The sequence below is a fragment of the Macrobrachium nipponense genome, chromosome 26 (genome assembly GCF_015104395.2).
Source record: "Macrobrachium nipponense isolate FS-2020 chromosome 26, ASM1510439v2, whole genome shotgun sequence".
Lineage (NCBI taxonomy): Eukaryota > Metazoa > Arthropoda > Malacostraca > Decapoda > Palaemonidae > Macrobrachium > Macrobrachium nipponense.
In genome coordinates this window covers 26,697,983-26,712,498 of record NC_087215.1, presented here as the reverse complement: position 1 = coordinate 26,712,498, position 14,516 = coordinate 26,697,983, and the positions used below count along the sequence as shown (strand labels likewise).

The 14,516-nt window shown below is 44.4% G+C and overlaps 1 protein-coding gene across 1 annotated transcript in view; it reads left to right on the top strand.

Annotated features, from left to right (window-relative positions):
- Positions 1-14,516, top strand: part of LOC135200086 (RCC1 and BTB domain-containing protein 1-like) — a 57,204-nt gene that overhangs the window by 2,958 nt on the left and 39,730 nt on the right. Inside the window, exons 2-3 of the mRNA XM_064228397.1 lie at positions 847-996; positions 1,424-1,635. Of these exons, the coding sequence (XP_064084467.1) occupies positions 847-996; positions 1,424-1,635 (362 nt within the window). The remainder of the gene's footprint in view (positions 1-846; positions 997-1,423; positions 1,636-14,516) is intronic.

Sequence of the window (14,516 nt, the reverse complement as noted above, 5' to 3'; positions counted from 1 at the left end):
GCTTACTTCACCAAGATGCAAACATTCATTATGGTACCAATCATCACATTCACATCCAATCCATTCTTCTCATTCACCAATCAGACAGAGACGATGGTCCAATTACATAGTAGTACAAGTTAGGCAAGGCTACCTCAATATGTGTGGCTAACAGAAGAGTGAGCCAAATGGGAATCTCTGGGTGCCTCAACCAAAAAAGTTGGCAGATTGGGAAGCCACTCAGCCTGGCCCAACAAGGAGTTACAAGGATTACCCAAAATCCCTCCAAGGCAGCCATGTTTAGCCAAGTGGAAAACCAGTTGATAACTAGAGTTCTCATAGCTCAAAAGGCCTTTCCTCATGTAAAAAATTAGTGACCAATGTGTCATGACTAACTGTCCATGACAGCTAAGCTGGTCTGCCAAAACATTCCTTTGGATAGAATGTCTGCTGACAGCTAAATGGCATAGTGAATTACCCACTCGTACATCTGCATAATCAACTGGCAGAAGTGAAGGGAGAACATTCTTTCCTCTTTCTGACATGTGCCACTATGGTTATGTTGTCACTCATTATATAAAGTGACCATAAATGATCTCGGGATGCTGCAGTCATTTTTTAACCTGATTGGGAAATATTTAAACATCGTTGTGATCTTGATTGTGACCTTTCCCTTGTGTATTCGTTATTCATTTGCTAGGTTTTCATTTTATAATGAATTAAGTACAGAGTTTTCTTTTTATAATGAATTAAATAGTCTTATTTTTCATTTTGTAATAAAGTGAATACAGTTTCTTGATACATACTTATTGTCAGTGTACAACACGTATCTCTGAAACCTTGTAATCACATGCTACTTATTTACAGGGAGTCTAGGTAACGAAGCTGTAATTGTGACAAAGGATGATGATGTTTATGCACTTGGTTTTAATGGTTCAGGATGCCTTGGAGTTGGAGACCAAAACAGCACCATGGTTCCTCGTAAGATAGAAGCCCTGTGTCAGAAAAAAGTGAAAGGTAAGAAATGCTCTACTTATTCAAATTCAGAAAAGTTGTAGATTTTGCTCTTTGGTGTAATACAAAGGACTATAGGAAGTTGCAGCGGGTAATTATACAGCTGTGCTGAATGATTATCAAGTTATAGTATATTGGAGTCCTAACTTGTTAAGTCAGAAGCCCTTAATTTAGCACATATTTGTAATTTTAGGTTAGGATTTAGACGTGAGTGGTTTTTCTCAGAGATAATGTAGCACTATTGTAATTAATTCTTTAAGATTTGATCAAAGAGAGTTTCTCATGAGTGTTACTGGTTTTAATTTAGGACTTACTCTAGAAGCTTTGATAACATTCTATTTGAAGTTGTTTATTATTTGCAGTAATGTTTATTATTTGTAGTAATATGTATATTAGTATTTGAAGTTCATCTGTTTTGAATCTACCTCAGGGATTGCCTATGGTAGTGGGCCCCACGTTTTAGCATATACTGAAAGTGGGGAGCTTTACTCTTGGGGTCACAATGGTTATTGTCAGCTTGGAAATGGGTCCACAAACCAAGGCCTTACACCTTATCTTGTGACCACACATCTCCACAACAAACGGGTCATACGGGTCGCTGCTGGATCTCATCACTCACTGGCTCTCACGGATGAAGGCGAGGTGAGTGTTTAAGTTGATATTAGCCCTCCTCCACTGAGCCGAGTTGCTCAAGTTGTAATTGGTATTTGTAGTATATGTTTGGAGTTTTGTTTATTTGAGATGAATCTTACCTACTGTTAAATTTAGCTATATCTCCCCGCCGATTAGGCGAGTCGGCATTCAAACAAAAAAATCGAATGGCTGCCCGGATGACTGTCTAGTTTACCTGTTCTCCACCAGATGTATTTCGAATGTTTTAGCTCTTGTCAGAATTCTCCTTGCCGCCATTACGGCTAGGCGATTGTTGGTATACTATGAAGTTTGGCTGTTTTACACCTGTTTACGGTATTGTAATTTCATTTTCCTAGGATTTCTTCCACCGGAAGCAAAGCCAATAACATCAGGCTATGTAGGAATGTTTTGGTGTAACCAGGATGGTAAAATTGGAAGTTGATCAACATTTCTTTGTACTGGGAGGGGTACAGAGTGTGATCTCGGAACTACTAGATGTGAAGAATGTAGGGAATTGTTCTGAGAAATTTATGCCTGAATATGTCAGACATAGGAAGACTGGAAACTAATAGACTGCGAAAGCAATTAGTTAGATCAGGACTTAAACGTGTCATGCTGTCCCTACACAGACTAGGCATTTCAGTAGGCCAGTATTGAGTTCCATTGTAGCTCAGCCTTCTGCTCCCCATCAGTTCAGGAAAAGCGTAACGAGAAGTTAGAACATTAACCTATTTTTAGTTTGAATACAATTTAAATTGAGTTTGTGACGGGAACGTTCCGAATCCCTCCAGTGTGCACTCATTTTCGCGTTCCCTGTTAGAAGTAAGGTGTTGGTGCCCTCGTCTGTACGTAGTCCGAGCCTAGGACTACCCTGCAACAGTTAGAAACGTCCGCTGCCTGGGAACCAGATCGGTTCTCGGGACGATGGGATTCTGTGCCCTCTAATACCTACTTCGAGCGCCTCGGCAGCGTGGTTGGTATGGTATTAGCGTCCCACCTCGGTGGTCGCGGGTTCAATTCTTGGCCATTCCATTGAGGAGTGAGAGATGTGTATTTCTGGTGATAGAAGTTCACTCTCGACGTGGTTCGGAAGTCATGTAAAGCTGTTGGTCCTGTTGCTGAATAACCACTGGTTCCATGCAGCGTAAAAGCACCATACAAACAAACAAACAATACCTACTTTGAAGTTCGCCCTTTTCATGGTCTGAATCTCGTTTTAAAGCGTTCGCCAAAGGACCGCTAAAGCGATCGCCTAGGACCGTTAAAGAGTTTACATAAGGACCATTTCGGTAAGCGTTAATGCTCGCTCTGTAGGTGCATTCTGTCGTCTTCAACACCTAGTTTGAGGTGTTAGCATGCATAGTCTTAATAATATATGATATAGGTATAGACATTTTATTGAGATGATTATGTATCTGTTGCGAGTTTGACACATTTAGATATGTCGACTCAGTCGACTGTTTATCTTTCATGTTTTGGTTACTCAAAATTCTCGTCTGCTAGCATTTTCCTTTTTCTTCGTTATGCATGTGTTCGTTCTTTGCGTGCTTCCTCTTCGGCTATTGGCAAATCTCTTGCTACTGCCTCAATTAATGTTTCTCTTTCAAGTCTACACTGTCTGTAGTATCTAAAGTTCTTGCTGAGTTAGATATTCTAGCTTCAGAGATGTCTAACTTAATTTCATATAGGAATACATACTTTCAAGTATGTACGATCGCTTTCGGACAAGACGGGAGCGTTGTTGTAACTCCTTTCCCACCGCCTCCCACTTTTGGCGCCTTGTTCTCTTTCCCTCTGTCGACTCATGCGGACTGTGGACCAGGGTTCCTAGACGTATGATAATTATCGTACGAGTACGATAATTTGACCCTCTGTACGATAAATGATTATTAATCAAAATATGATAATTTGAAGAGATTTAGTAGATAATTTGGTCTGATACATCTGGGAACCCTGCTGTGGACATTGTTGACTCGTGTGAATGTAGTTGACTTGTGCAGAGTGCGGACTTGGCCGAGTCCCGAGTCGTGGTGGATTCGATACAGCACTCAGCTGCTGTCACCTCTTATTGACAAGGGTTGCGAAGAAAGGGCAATCCTTTAAGCTCTTTTGTTTACCTCCTGTCGGCAGCTGTCTCCTCTCATCGCCTGCTGATGGAAGAAGAGTTTGAACAGAGTTGGAGGAGCTCATTTGGGCTGGTCGGCATTTGTTGCCACACTACGCCTTGCTGTATCCTCATTTTGTTGAGGATAGAGGCCACATAGAGAATATATCTTAATTCTCTTAGCGTATTTTGGCGCTCTCTAAATATTGGAGAAGAGAACCGACGCTTTCTCCAATTAGAGAGCATTTCATAACTTTTCTTGTCCTCAGACACACAATCTCCCTTTGTGTCTGCCTTGGCTTGTCATCTTGTCTTTTAAAGTCGCGGAGAGCCGAAGGCCGCCTTTTGCTGTACAACGCTTACTGGTCCTTTAACCATCTTTAGTAGGAGGTTCGTTTTCTTTCTCCTTCTTGTGGGGAAACAAACTTGAGACTGACAGACATGCTGATGGATTTTCAGTCTAACTTGAGTTATTACCTTTTATCTATGTTGTCTCGTCTCATGACTTCTTAGAGAGGTGGAGACGCCAACCCAGCAGCAGTTTTTTAGCAAGGAAACGAGTAACTCATTTCTGATGCTGCAAGGTAATGTCCTCATGCTTATACTCACTCGGTTTGGAAGAAGTGAGAACACTTTCGCTTCCTGTCTGCTTATGCAGCTCGGTTTAAGGCAAAAAGGGATTATCTATTGGTAGTCTTATTTTATACCTTTCGGGGATAAGTGCAGATTCAGGTTCTGGGATATGGACAGTTGCAACCTCCTAACATGCATGGAGAGACTTGGGACCAGTATGTTATATGGTGGAGACGGTGAAGGGCAGTTGTGTTTCTTTTTGGTTGTCCTCCACTGGTTTAATCTTCCTCTTATAGCTTCCCTTGTCTTCAGCAGAAATCTTTCATAAGTCTCTTTTAGTAGGAGATTGTATATAGAGGGAATGATGGTCCAAGGGTAATTCTTTAGGAAGACACCCATTAGTAATTGGAGATATTCTTGGATGTTTGGCAACTGAATAACAGTAAGTGTCTGCCCATATACTTGTTGGTTTTCTAGCATGGTTTTAGTGCCCTTCCAAAGAATGGTCAGACTTGTGGTAAACATGCAGAATGTATTCCACTTACCATACATCCACAGTCATGCAAGTTCCTTCAAGAGGTTTTTACTAGAAGGTATTGCTGTTCTGTCCACTTTGTTTGGGTTAGTGTGCAGCCCTCTATAAGTTATGTCGGACTTGTTGCCCATTGGTAGATGGTGTTGACTTTAGGAGCAAGACACTTCTACGTACTGAATCAGTGATTCAAGTTAGCCAACTCTGTCAACAGTATTCCAAAGGCCAAGGACCTGTTGCTTCTTCTGGCCCAATTTCTATGCATTATTTTGTTAATTCTTTATATCCCCATTCTTATCTAGTGATGTGGGGATGATATTTAATTATGCATGCTTGTCGGTAAGATGAATAGGCATGTGCTGCTTGAAGATTTTAGACCTGAAAGAAACTTCCTATATGGTAAGGGCTTTTCCATATTAGGAAACATGTCAGATAATCATACTCAATTAATGTACAGTTTCAGCGTAAGAATTACGACTTACAAATAATGTTCATTAAATTTGTAAGTAATCCAGAACAACTTTAGGAGGGACACTGTAACCAGGAATCGTCCATTTGGTTCTTAAACCTTCCAAGTTTTGGTCTTTTCCCTCTGTCATGCAACACAGTATTTAACTAGTGTCATTACATTTTCATGCAACATAGAATGGTCAACACTACACCTGGTAAAACTTTTTAGATGTCAGGGCAGTGGAAAGACATCAGGATGCTTAGCAGGTTTATTCCCAGTCAGAAACAAAGTCTTTGTGGGAAGTTTGCTGCTTTGAGTGAAATGAAATAACATATTGGTTGGATCATCCATTCTGTGGAAGGACAGTGTTTTTGCAATTGGGGATTCAGGAAGAACAACTCCTACAAGGGCCTTTACATCCGTAAGTTTCGCACTTGGTATGGATTTAAGGAACACTCATTTAGCTTCCTAGCAGGTAGATGAACAGGGACATCCGAATGATTACTACTACTTTCTTGGCCCTCAGGCTTGAGCAGTGGATGTTTCCTTAAATTTTGCCTAATTCAGACTCATAGGCCTGCCCCTCGTACCTACTCTGAATTCTGTTGAGCAATTTCAAGTTCAAGAATTGCTTAGTCTCCTGTAGAGCCCTTGTAGCCTCAAGGCAAAAATTTTCATTATTTCCTTTGCTCTTGGTAGATGTCTCATTCTTCCGTTGAGAAGAAATCAACTCTACTACACAATCACATATAGTTCCATTGACGTAGGCATCTCCTTAACTGCTTGGAGATGTTAGAATATCCCCTCCCAATAATAAGATTTTCAAGTTATCATAGGATCTGTCCTTAATTTAAAACTGCCATGGCCTGGGGTCAGAAGCAGTGGTCTGTGTGTTGCTGAGGATACCATTCTAGAGGAATTTTCAGCACCTGGAACCTTGTAGACGTCAATGTTTTCTGTTTAGAGGAGATAAGACTTTTCACTGTCAACTTCTAAAGTTATTGTTCCATACGTACTTTCCTCGGTATTGCATCAAGTACTTTTAGATCTTGCTGGGGACCAGCACTGTATGGTGTTGAGATTGAACCCCCTTCATCTCTATATCAGTCTCTCTCTGGAGTTTAGATGCAGATCTAAACTTTATCTGAATTTACTGTGAAACCTTTTATTTAGTAGTGGTTAATAAGTAAATTTATTGTCAGCACCCTTCTTTAATCTGGTGTAAAGGGAATGCTATTTTAGCTTTCTGCCCTAGAGCTGAGGGTGATGTTAAGGCTATGCTTTACAGTTCTCTGTAAGAATTCCAATGTAACCCCTTGGGTGGTGGGCGATGGGGAAGAGGAAACTTCTCTATCCTGTTGGGCATTTGAATATAAAGGTTAAACTTAGAACATTTTTATCATTCTTTTAGAGACCTTGAACATCTTTGTCAGAGGTAAATGCTGGAAGAGGCAAAGTTAACCTTTGGTTTTGTGGTTTTAAGAAAACATGTTGTTAAAGGTTAGCCTGGAAGAGGCAAAAATCAACCTTTTGTTTTGTGGTTTTAGAAAACCTAGACTGTGTTTGTGAAGGTTAAGCCTGGAAGAGGCAAAGTTAACCTTTTGTGTTGTGATTTTTAGAAACTTATAACGCCTTTGCCAATGGTTAAACTTGAAGGCAAAGTTAACTTTTATTTTGTGGTTTTAGAAAACCTAGAATGTATTTGTGAAGGTTAGGCAAAGTTAACCTTTTGTGTTATGATTTTTGGAAACTTTGTCAAGGAACACAAGGTCCTCTGTGACATAATGGATAGGCTAGTGAATGAGAACTAGCTCCATATCTTCTACCTTTTTGAAGTTAAACATTCATAATGTGAGCAGCAGTTACAACTTCATTTAGTGTTAAGTCAATTTGTCACTCCAGAATAGGATTGATGTGTCACAGTAGAAGTACAATTCAGTTTTTGCCCAATCACTACCTTAAGTATACAGAATTGTGTTTGAAAACAGTAAAGCCCTTAATCCGTTACTAGTAGTGGGTAGTCTTTTCCTAAACTGGAAAAAAAGAGCAATTCTTTAGGCTCTTTTGTTTAAATCCCGGGTTTTTGTACATGAACTTTCCTGTCAGACATATACTTAGCTTACGTCTCTGACGTCACGACAGAATTCAAAACTCGCGGCTAACGCGACAGGTAGGTCAGGTGATCTACCTTACCCGCCGCTGGGAGGCGGGTGTAAGAACCATCATACCTTTCTTGCCAGATTTTTTTCTGTCGTCGGTGTCGACCACACCTGTTGTCGGTACCTCTTGACAGTTGGATTCTTTTTCTCGTTTTCGCCCTGGATTGTTTCTACGGACTTTTGGTGAAGTACCCGATCTTTTGGCCTGGCATTCGCGATTTGTGGACAGTTATTGGACTTTTCTTTGGATTTTTTTCTTGGATTCATGATGTCTGATGTTGATACTACAAAAACTGCTATGTTTAGAGTTTGTTGTATGACTGAGTGTAAGTGAGGCTACCGAAAGCTGCGGTAGACCCTCACACGGAATGTTTGAAGTGTAGAGGAATGAATGCACCTTTAATAACCCTTGTAATGAATGTGAAAAGCTGAATGAGGATGAATGGAAGTCTTTGTCTTCCTACTTGAGGAAGCTTGAAAAGGATAAAGTTAGGAAAGCTTCTTCCAGGAGCAGTAGTAGATCTCGTATTAGCGAGTTGGATGTAGATAATCCTATTTTAGAAGTAGCTCCTTTGTCAGTTTCAGCTCCTGCTCCCTGCACCGAAGCCGAAGATGCGCCTTCGGAAGTGGCCTCAATGAAAGCCACCATTCGCAGTATGGAGAGGAAAATCAAGCAACTAGAAGGTAAGAGTGGTTCCAATAGTGATTTGTGCAGTGAACCCAGTGCAGTGGAGGGTGCGTCTGATCGGCTCCCTAATGCTTCCAGGCCTAGACCTCTTCCAGACTCCCAGTCCCAGTGGAGGAGAAAGTCCTTTTGAAAGAGCAGGAAGGTTAGGGAGCATCCCAACGGTCAGGCGTCCCCTCGGTAGCTCCTGTTGATCGTTCCCAGGCTACCTTGGATCGCTCCAAGAAGAGGAAATTTTGCGCCAGTGCTTCTCGTCTTCGCCTTCGCCTTCTCCTAAAAGAGGATGGAGCTCTTCGGAAGCCTCGCGCCCTTCGAAGAGAGCCTGGAACGCTCCCTGCGCCCGCCATTCCAGCCCTGAAGTTTTTTTTCGGAAGAGCCTGAGGTGGAAGCGAAGAAGCGTAAGAGATCTCAGGAGTATCGTTCCCCGAGCGGAGATCGAGCCTCGTCTCCTGTTCACGAGTTTGTGAATTCTCCTGCAAGGGTGTTGGCTAACCTTCAGGCGCAAATTTCGGCTCTGGCTGGCTCTCTTTGCGTGTCTCTCGTCGTAGGAAGGACGTCTCGCTTCCTGTAAAGAAGTCCAGGCTCCCCTCTCCTGACTCTCGCTATTCGACGGAAGCGGCGCGCTCACCTGTGCGTTCTCGGATTCTCGCAGGAGGCTTTCTGCTTCGGACAAGATCACATCTGCGTCTAAGCGACATTCGCCTGACAGACAAGTTTCTCCTTCGGACAAGGAGCAAACTGCGCGTAGGAGATCCTCACCCTACAGACGCTCTTCTCGAGACAGGTATCGCTCCCCTTGACAGGCGCCAAGAGCCTAGTAGGCACTACTCACCTCGTAGCCCGCTCCTCGTCTCGCCTCCACTCTCCGGTTGACAAGCGCCCTAAATCGGACAGGCGCCCTTCGCTGGACAGGCGTCAAGAGCTTGTTAGGCGCGTTTCGCCTGGCAGGCGCTCTTCTCCCGACTTTTACTCTCCTAGAGTCAGGGCGCCGAGACCTAGCAGGCGCTTCTCCCCTGGTAGGCGCTCACCTAGTAGGCGCTGTCGCCAGAGATTCTCTCGCCTCGGTTCAGCGCCAAGAGCCCTGGTTAGGCGCTTTTCGTATGGCAGGCGCCGTTCGCCTGGTAGCCGCTCTCCTTTGGATAGGCGCCAAGAGCCTGATAGAAGTTCTTCTTCAAACAGGCGCTCTGCACCTGACTGCCGCCTGACTCCTATTAGGCTTCAAGAATCTGGGAAACGCACTCCTCCAGACAAGAAGGATGTTGCAAGTAGACACTTGCCTGAAGCATTGTCTCCAAGACGTATACGTCTAACTTCCTCTAGAGACTCCTTTAGGATAGTCGCGCTAAGGATCAGGAGGGCTCTTCAGCTCAGGAGGAACAGGACCCCTCAGAAGAAGAAGGACCAAAAGACGCCTCAGTTTCCTCCTATAAGAGACTAACAGAGTTACTCCTGCAAGAGTTTGGAGATATCCTTTCTCCTGTGGCTCCCCCTTCTCCTCTTTCGTTATTCTCCACTTCGAAGACGTCGAAGGTTTCGTCTTGTGTAAGGATGAAACCTACTGTTTCCATGAAGAAGGCGCTGAGAGGTTTTGGGGAATGGCTCCTTTCTAAGGAAGAGAAAGGGAAGACGGTTTTTTCTTTCCCTCCGTCTAAACTGACCGGCAGATTGGGATTCTGGTACGAATCGGGAGAACCTTTAGGCCTCGCTCTCCCTTCGTCTGCGGACTCGGACTTCTCTTCATTAGTGGATTCTGCTCGTCGTTCCGCCCTCTTGTCCGCCAAGACTACGTGGGGAATGAACGAACTTGACCACTTACTGAAGGGAATGTTCCGAGTCCTGGAAGTTTTCAACTTCCTTGATTGGTCTTTGGGTGTTCTGGCTAATAAGACCCAGACCCCAGATGCTCTGTCTCCTGAAGATCTTAACTGTGTCCTCACGTTGCATGGGGTAAAGCAGTGAGAGACGGATCGAGTGAAGTCTCCTCACTGTTTGGAGCTGGAGTGCTTAAGAAACGGTCGGTCTACTGTTCGTTTCTCACGAAGGCAGTGTCTCATGCGCAAAGGGCCTCGCTCTTGTATGCTCAACTCTCTCCTCTTCTGTTCCCCAAGAAAATTATCCAAGTGTCTCGAGTGCCCTTTCAGCTAAGGCTACTCAGGACATGTTAGCCCAGGCGGCCAGGAAACCTCGCTCTGTCTTCCAACCCAAGACCAAGAAAGAGACTCCTCTGAGACAGGAGCCCTTTCGAGGAGGACCCGCTGTCAGAGGTTCTGCAACCAGAGGGACTAGACCTTTTAAGAGAGGTAAAACCTTCTCTAAGTCAGTCAGAGGGAAGAAATAGCGGTCAAGGACTCCAGACATCAGTGGGTGCCAGACTACTGAAATTTGCCGACGTCTGGGCCCACAAAGGGGCAGACAATTGGTCCCTATCGATTGTCAGCAAAGGATACCTCATTCCCTTCTCGTCAAGACCACCATTGACGACAACTCCGAGGGAGTTGGTAGCCAAGTACAAGGACCCCATCATGAATCAAGCCCTTTCTCTAGCAGTAGATCTCATGCTAGAGAAGGAGGCTATAGAACTAGTGAAAGATCCCCGCTCTGCGGGCTTTTACAACAGACTTTTCCTAGTCCGAAGAACTCAGGAGGATGGAGACCGGTGTTGGATGTAAGCGCCCTGAACGTCTTTGTGGAAAAGAGGAAGTTCGCCATGGAGACAACTTCCTCAGTGTTAGCGGCTCTTCGTCCAGGGGACTGGATGGTGTCTCTAGACCTTCAGGACGCTTACTTTCATGTGCCGATCCATCCTTCTTCACGGAAGTATCTACGATTCATGATGGGAGGGAAACATCTTCCAATTCAAGGCCTTGTGCTTCGGCCTATCAACTGCACCCCAAGTTTTCACGGGGTTAATGAAAAACGTGGCGAAGTGGCTACATTTGGAGGAAGTGAGGGTGTCGCTTTATCTCGACGACTGGCTAATCAGAGCAGAGTCTCAAGAAAGATGTCTGGAGACCTTCAAAAGACCCTTACATTGGCAAGTTCGCTGGGATTCTGGTGAACTTCCAGAAGTCTCAATTAATCCCCAGTCAAGAGAGGATCTATCTGGGGATTCGGATAGCTTCTCTGGCTTTTCGGGTTTCTTTTTCCGTCGCCAGAGAGGATAGCTCGTTGCTACGAGAAAATAACGACCTTCCTAGAGGAAAGATGCATGCACAGCGAGGGGAGTGGATGAGTCTTGCTGGGGACACTCTCCTCGCTGGAGCAATCGTTTCTCTAGGGAAGGTTGCATCTCAGGCCTCTACAGTTCTTCCTATACCAGAACTGGAGGCGTCTCTCCCTAGATCTGGAGTTCTCCTTCAAGATCTCAAGGGAAATCAAGAGAGACCTTCGGTGGTGGAACACCCACTTCGATTTGTGGAAGGAATGTCTTCTACATGCCGAACCCCAGCCATGTGTTGTTTTCCGACGCATCGGAGGCAGGTTGGGGAGCGACGCTCGGGACAATAGAGAAGTGTCAGGCACCTGGAAGGGGGACAGGTGTCCTGGCACATCAACAAGAAAGAGTTGATGGCAGTCTGGATGGCATTGAAAGCCTTCGAACCCCACGTCCGAAATGCAGTAGTGCAGGTCAATTCGGACAACAACAGCCTTGGCGTACATCAAAAAAACAGGGGGGGACGCACTCCTTCTCCCTGTACGAAACAGCAAGGGATCTTCTGCTGTGGTCTCAAACAAGGAAGATCAGTCTTCTCACCAGATTCGTACAGGGAGAAAGGAACGTCAGGGCCGATCTCCTGAGCAGGAAGAATCAACTCCTGCCTTCCGAGTGGGACCCTCCACTCAGAAGTATGCCAAGACTGTGGAGAAGATGGGGCAGACCTCACATCGATCTCTTTGCAACAGCAAAGAACGCAAGAATCGAACTTTACTGCTCCCCGATCTCAGACCCAGGAGCAGTATCAGTGGATGCGTTCCTCCTAGATTGGACAGGGCTAGACGTCTACAGCCTTTCCCCCCCTTCAAAGTACTAGGAACAAACCCTCAAGAAATTTGCTATCTCAGGAGAGGACAAGAATGACGCTAGTAGCTCCGTTCTGGCCCGCCCAAGATTGGTTCACAGAGGTACTGGAATGGTTGGTGGACTTTCCAAGAGCACTTCCACAAAGACAAGATTTGCTCAAACAACCCCACTTCGACAGGTATCACAGAAACCTCCCCGCTCTCTCAATCTGACTGGCTTTCGACTGTCAAAAGTCTTGTCAGAGCGAAGGGGTTTTCGACAAAAGTGCTAAGGCTATCGCCTCAGCTAGAAGACCTTCGACCCTTAAAGTCTACCAGTCGAAGTGGGACGTCTTTCGCCGTTTGGGTGCAGGAACCAGAAGTTTTTCCTCTTCCAGTACCTCTGTGACTCAGATAGCAGATTTCCTAGTTTTCCTCAGAGAAAATGCGGTTTGGCAGTATCTACTATCAAAGGATACCGAAGCATGCTGGCTGCGGTGTTCAGACATAGGAATTTAGATCTTTCGAATAAAACAAAGATCTTCATGATCTATTAAGATCTTTTGAATCTTCCAAGAAAACCTCGAGCGAAGTTCCAAGTTGGAATCTGGATGTGGTTCTTCGTTTCATGAGGTCCGCTAGGTTTGAACCACCACATTTAGCCTCCTTCAAAGATCTCACGATGAAAGCTCTCTTTCTCATGGCTTTAGCATCAGCTAAAAGGGTTAGTGAGATTCATGCCCTAGAAGGAAGGGTAGGTTTCAAAGGAGATTCCGTGGTTTGTCTTCCTTCCTTGCTTCGTTTTTGGCAAAAATGAGAACCCCTCAAATCCGTGGCCAAGGAACTTTGAGGTTCGTGGTTTATCTGCCATAGTAGGGGGAAGAACCTGAAAGAACTCTTTGCCCTGTTAGGAGTTTAAAATACTACCTTCAGAAGAAGAAAACCCTTAAGGGCATTGAGGATAGACTATGGTTGTCTGTAAAGGACCCCAGCAGAACCATTGTCGAAAAATGCGCTGTCTTTCTTCATTAGAAGTGTGTGAAAGAAGCACATAAAGCTTGTAATGAGGAACATTTCAAGATCCTAAAGTCGAGGCTCATGAAGTAAGAGCAATTGCCACTTCCTTGGCCTTAAGAAGAATATGTCTCTTCAGAATCTGATGAAACTACATTCTGGAGATGTAATTCAGTATTCGCCAACCACTACCTAAAAGACGTCAGTATTACGTATGACGAGTGCTTTGCGTTAGGCCCGTACGTATCGGCGGATTCGGTGCTGGGGCAGGGAGCTGGAACATATCCTTAGTAGTTTTTTCCCTTGTTTTTTTTTTGGTAATTGAGTTCATATGGTGTATGAAAATGATGCAGGTAGGCATCTTTTTTCGTTTCGTAATGCTAATAACGTTAGTTTGGTTAGGTGATCGGATTTGGTTTGAAGCTCCCTGCGTTGGTAGTGGACAGGTTCTGTCATAGAAGAGGGCGAACCCCCATTGACATGATCCGACTTGGATTCTACTAAGTAAGCGGATATCAAGTCCCGTTAGTAGACCCAAAGAGTCTTTTCAGCTGTAGGTCACGCCCTCGCTGTAGCCTTATGGCTATGCAGACTAATAGACAGTATCTATGAAGTCTTCAGCCTAAACAGGTAAGAAACCAAGGTTATTTTTATCCTACAACAGGTGTTGTTTACCTTTTCTTTGTTATTTTCTGTCTTGTACCCTCCACCAAGGGTGTCAATCAGCTAAGTATATGTCTGACAGGAAAGTTCATGTACAAAAATGATATTGTTATTTTACAATAAAGTTTTGTACATACTTACCTGGCAGACATATACGATTGATGGCCCGCCCAGCCTCCCTCAGGAGACAGGTATAAGAGAGAAAAAAATCTGGCAAGAAAGGTATGATGGTTCTTACAACACCGCCTCCCAGCGGCGGGTAAGGTAGATCACCTGACCTACCTGTCGCGTTAGCCGCGAGTTTTGAATTCTGTCGTGACGTCAGAGACGTAAGCTAAGTATATGTCTGCCAGGTAAGTATGTACAAAACTTTATTGTAAAATAACAATATCATTTTAATATTTTGGGGAGCATGAAGGCACAAATTTTGTATAGGACCGTACCTTTATATTGTAAAGGTATTCATTTTAAGTGACTGTCGTTTTATAGGGCTTTTGGACCCAGGCACAGGGGTCCCTCATACCGCTTGCGTTTCATGCTGGCTGAATCGAAGCGGTTTTCTCTGCAAGGCTGCTCTTTGCTGCATACGTATGAGAGCCTTGCTCCCTGAATGGAATCCAACTTCTGGTGGTAGTAAAATCCACCAAGTATTCCAGATCAGGTGAGAATGTTTTGGGTTTCGTATAAGAAACCTTTAGCTCAAATGACTG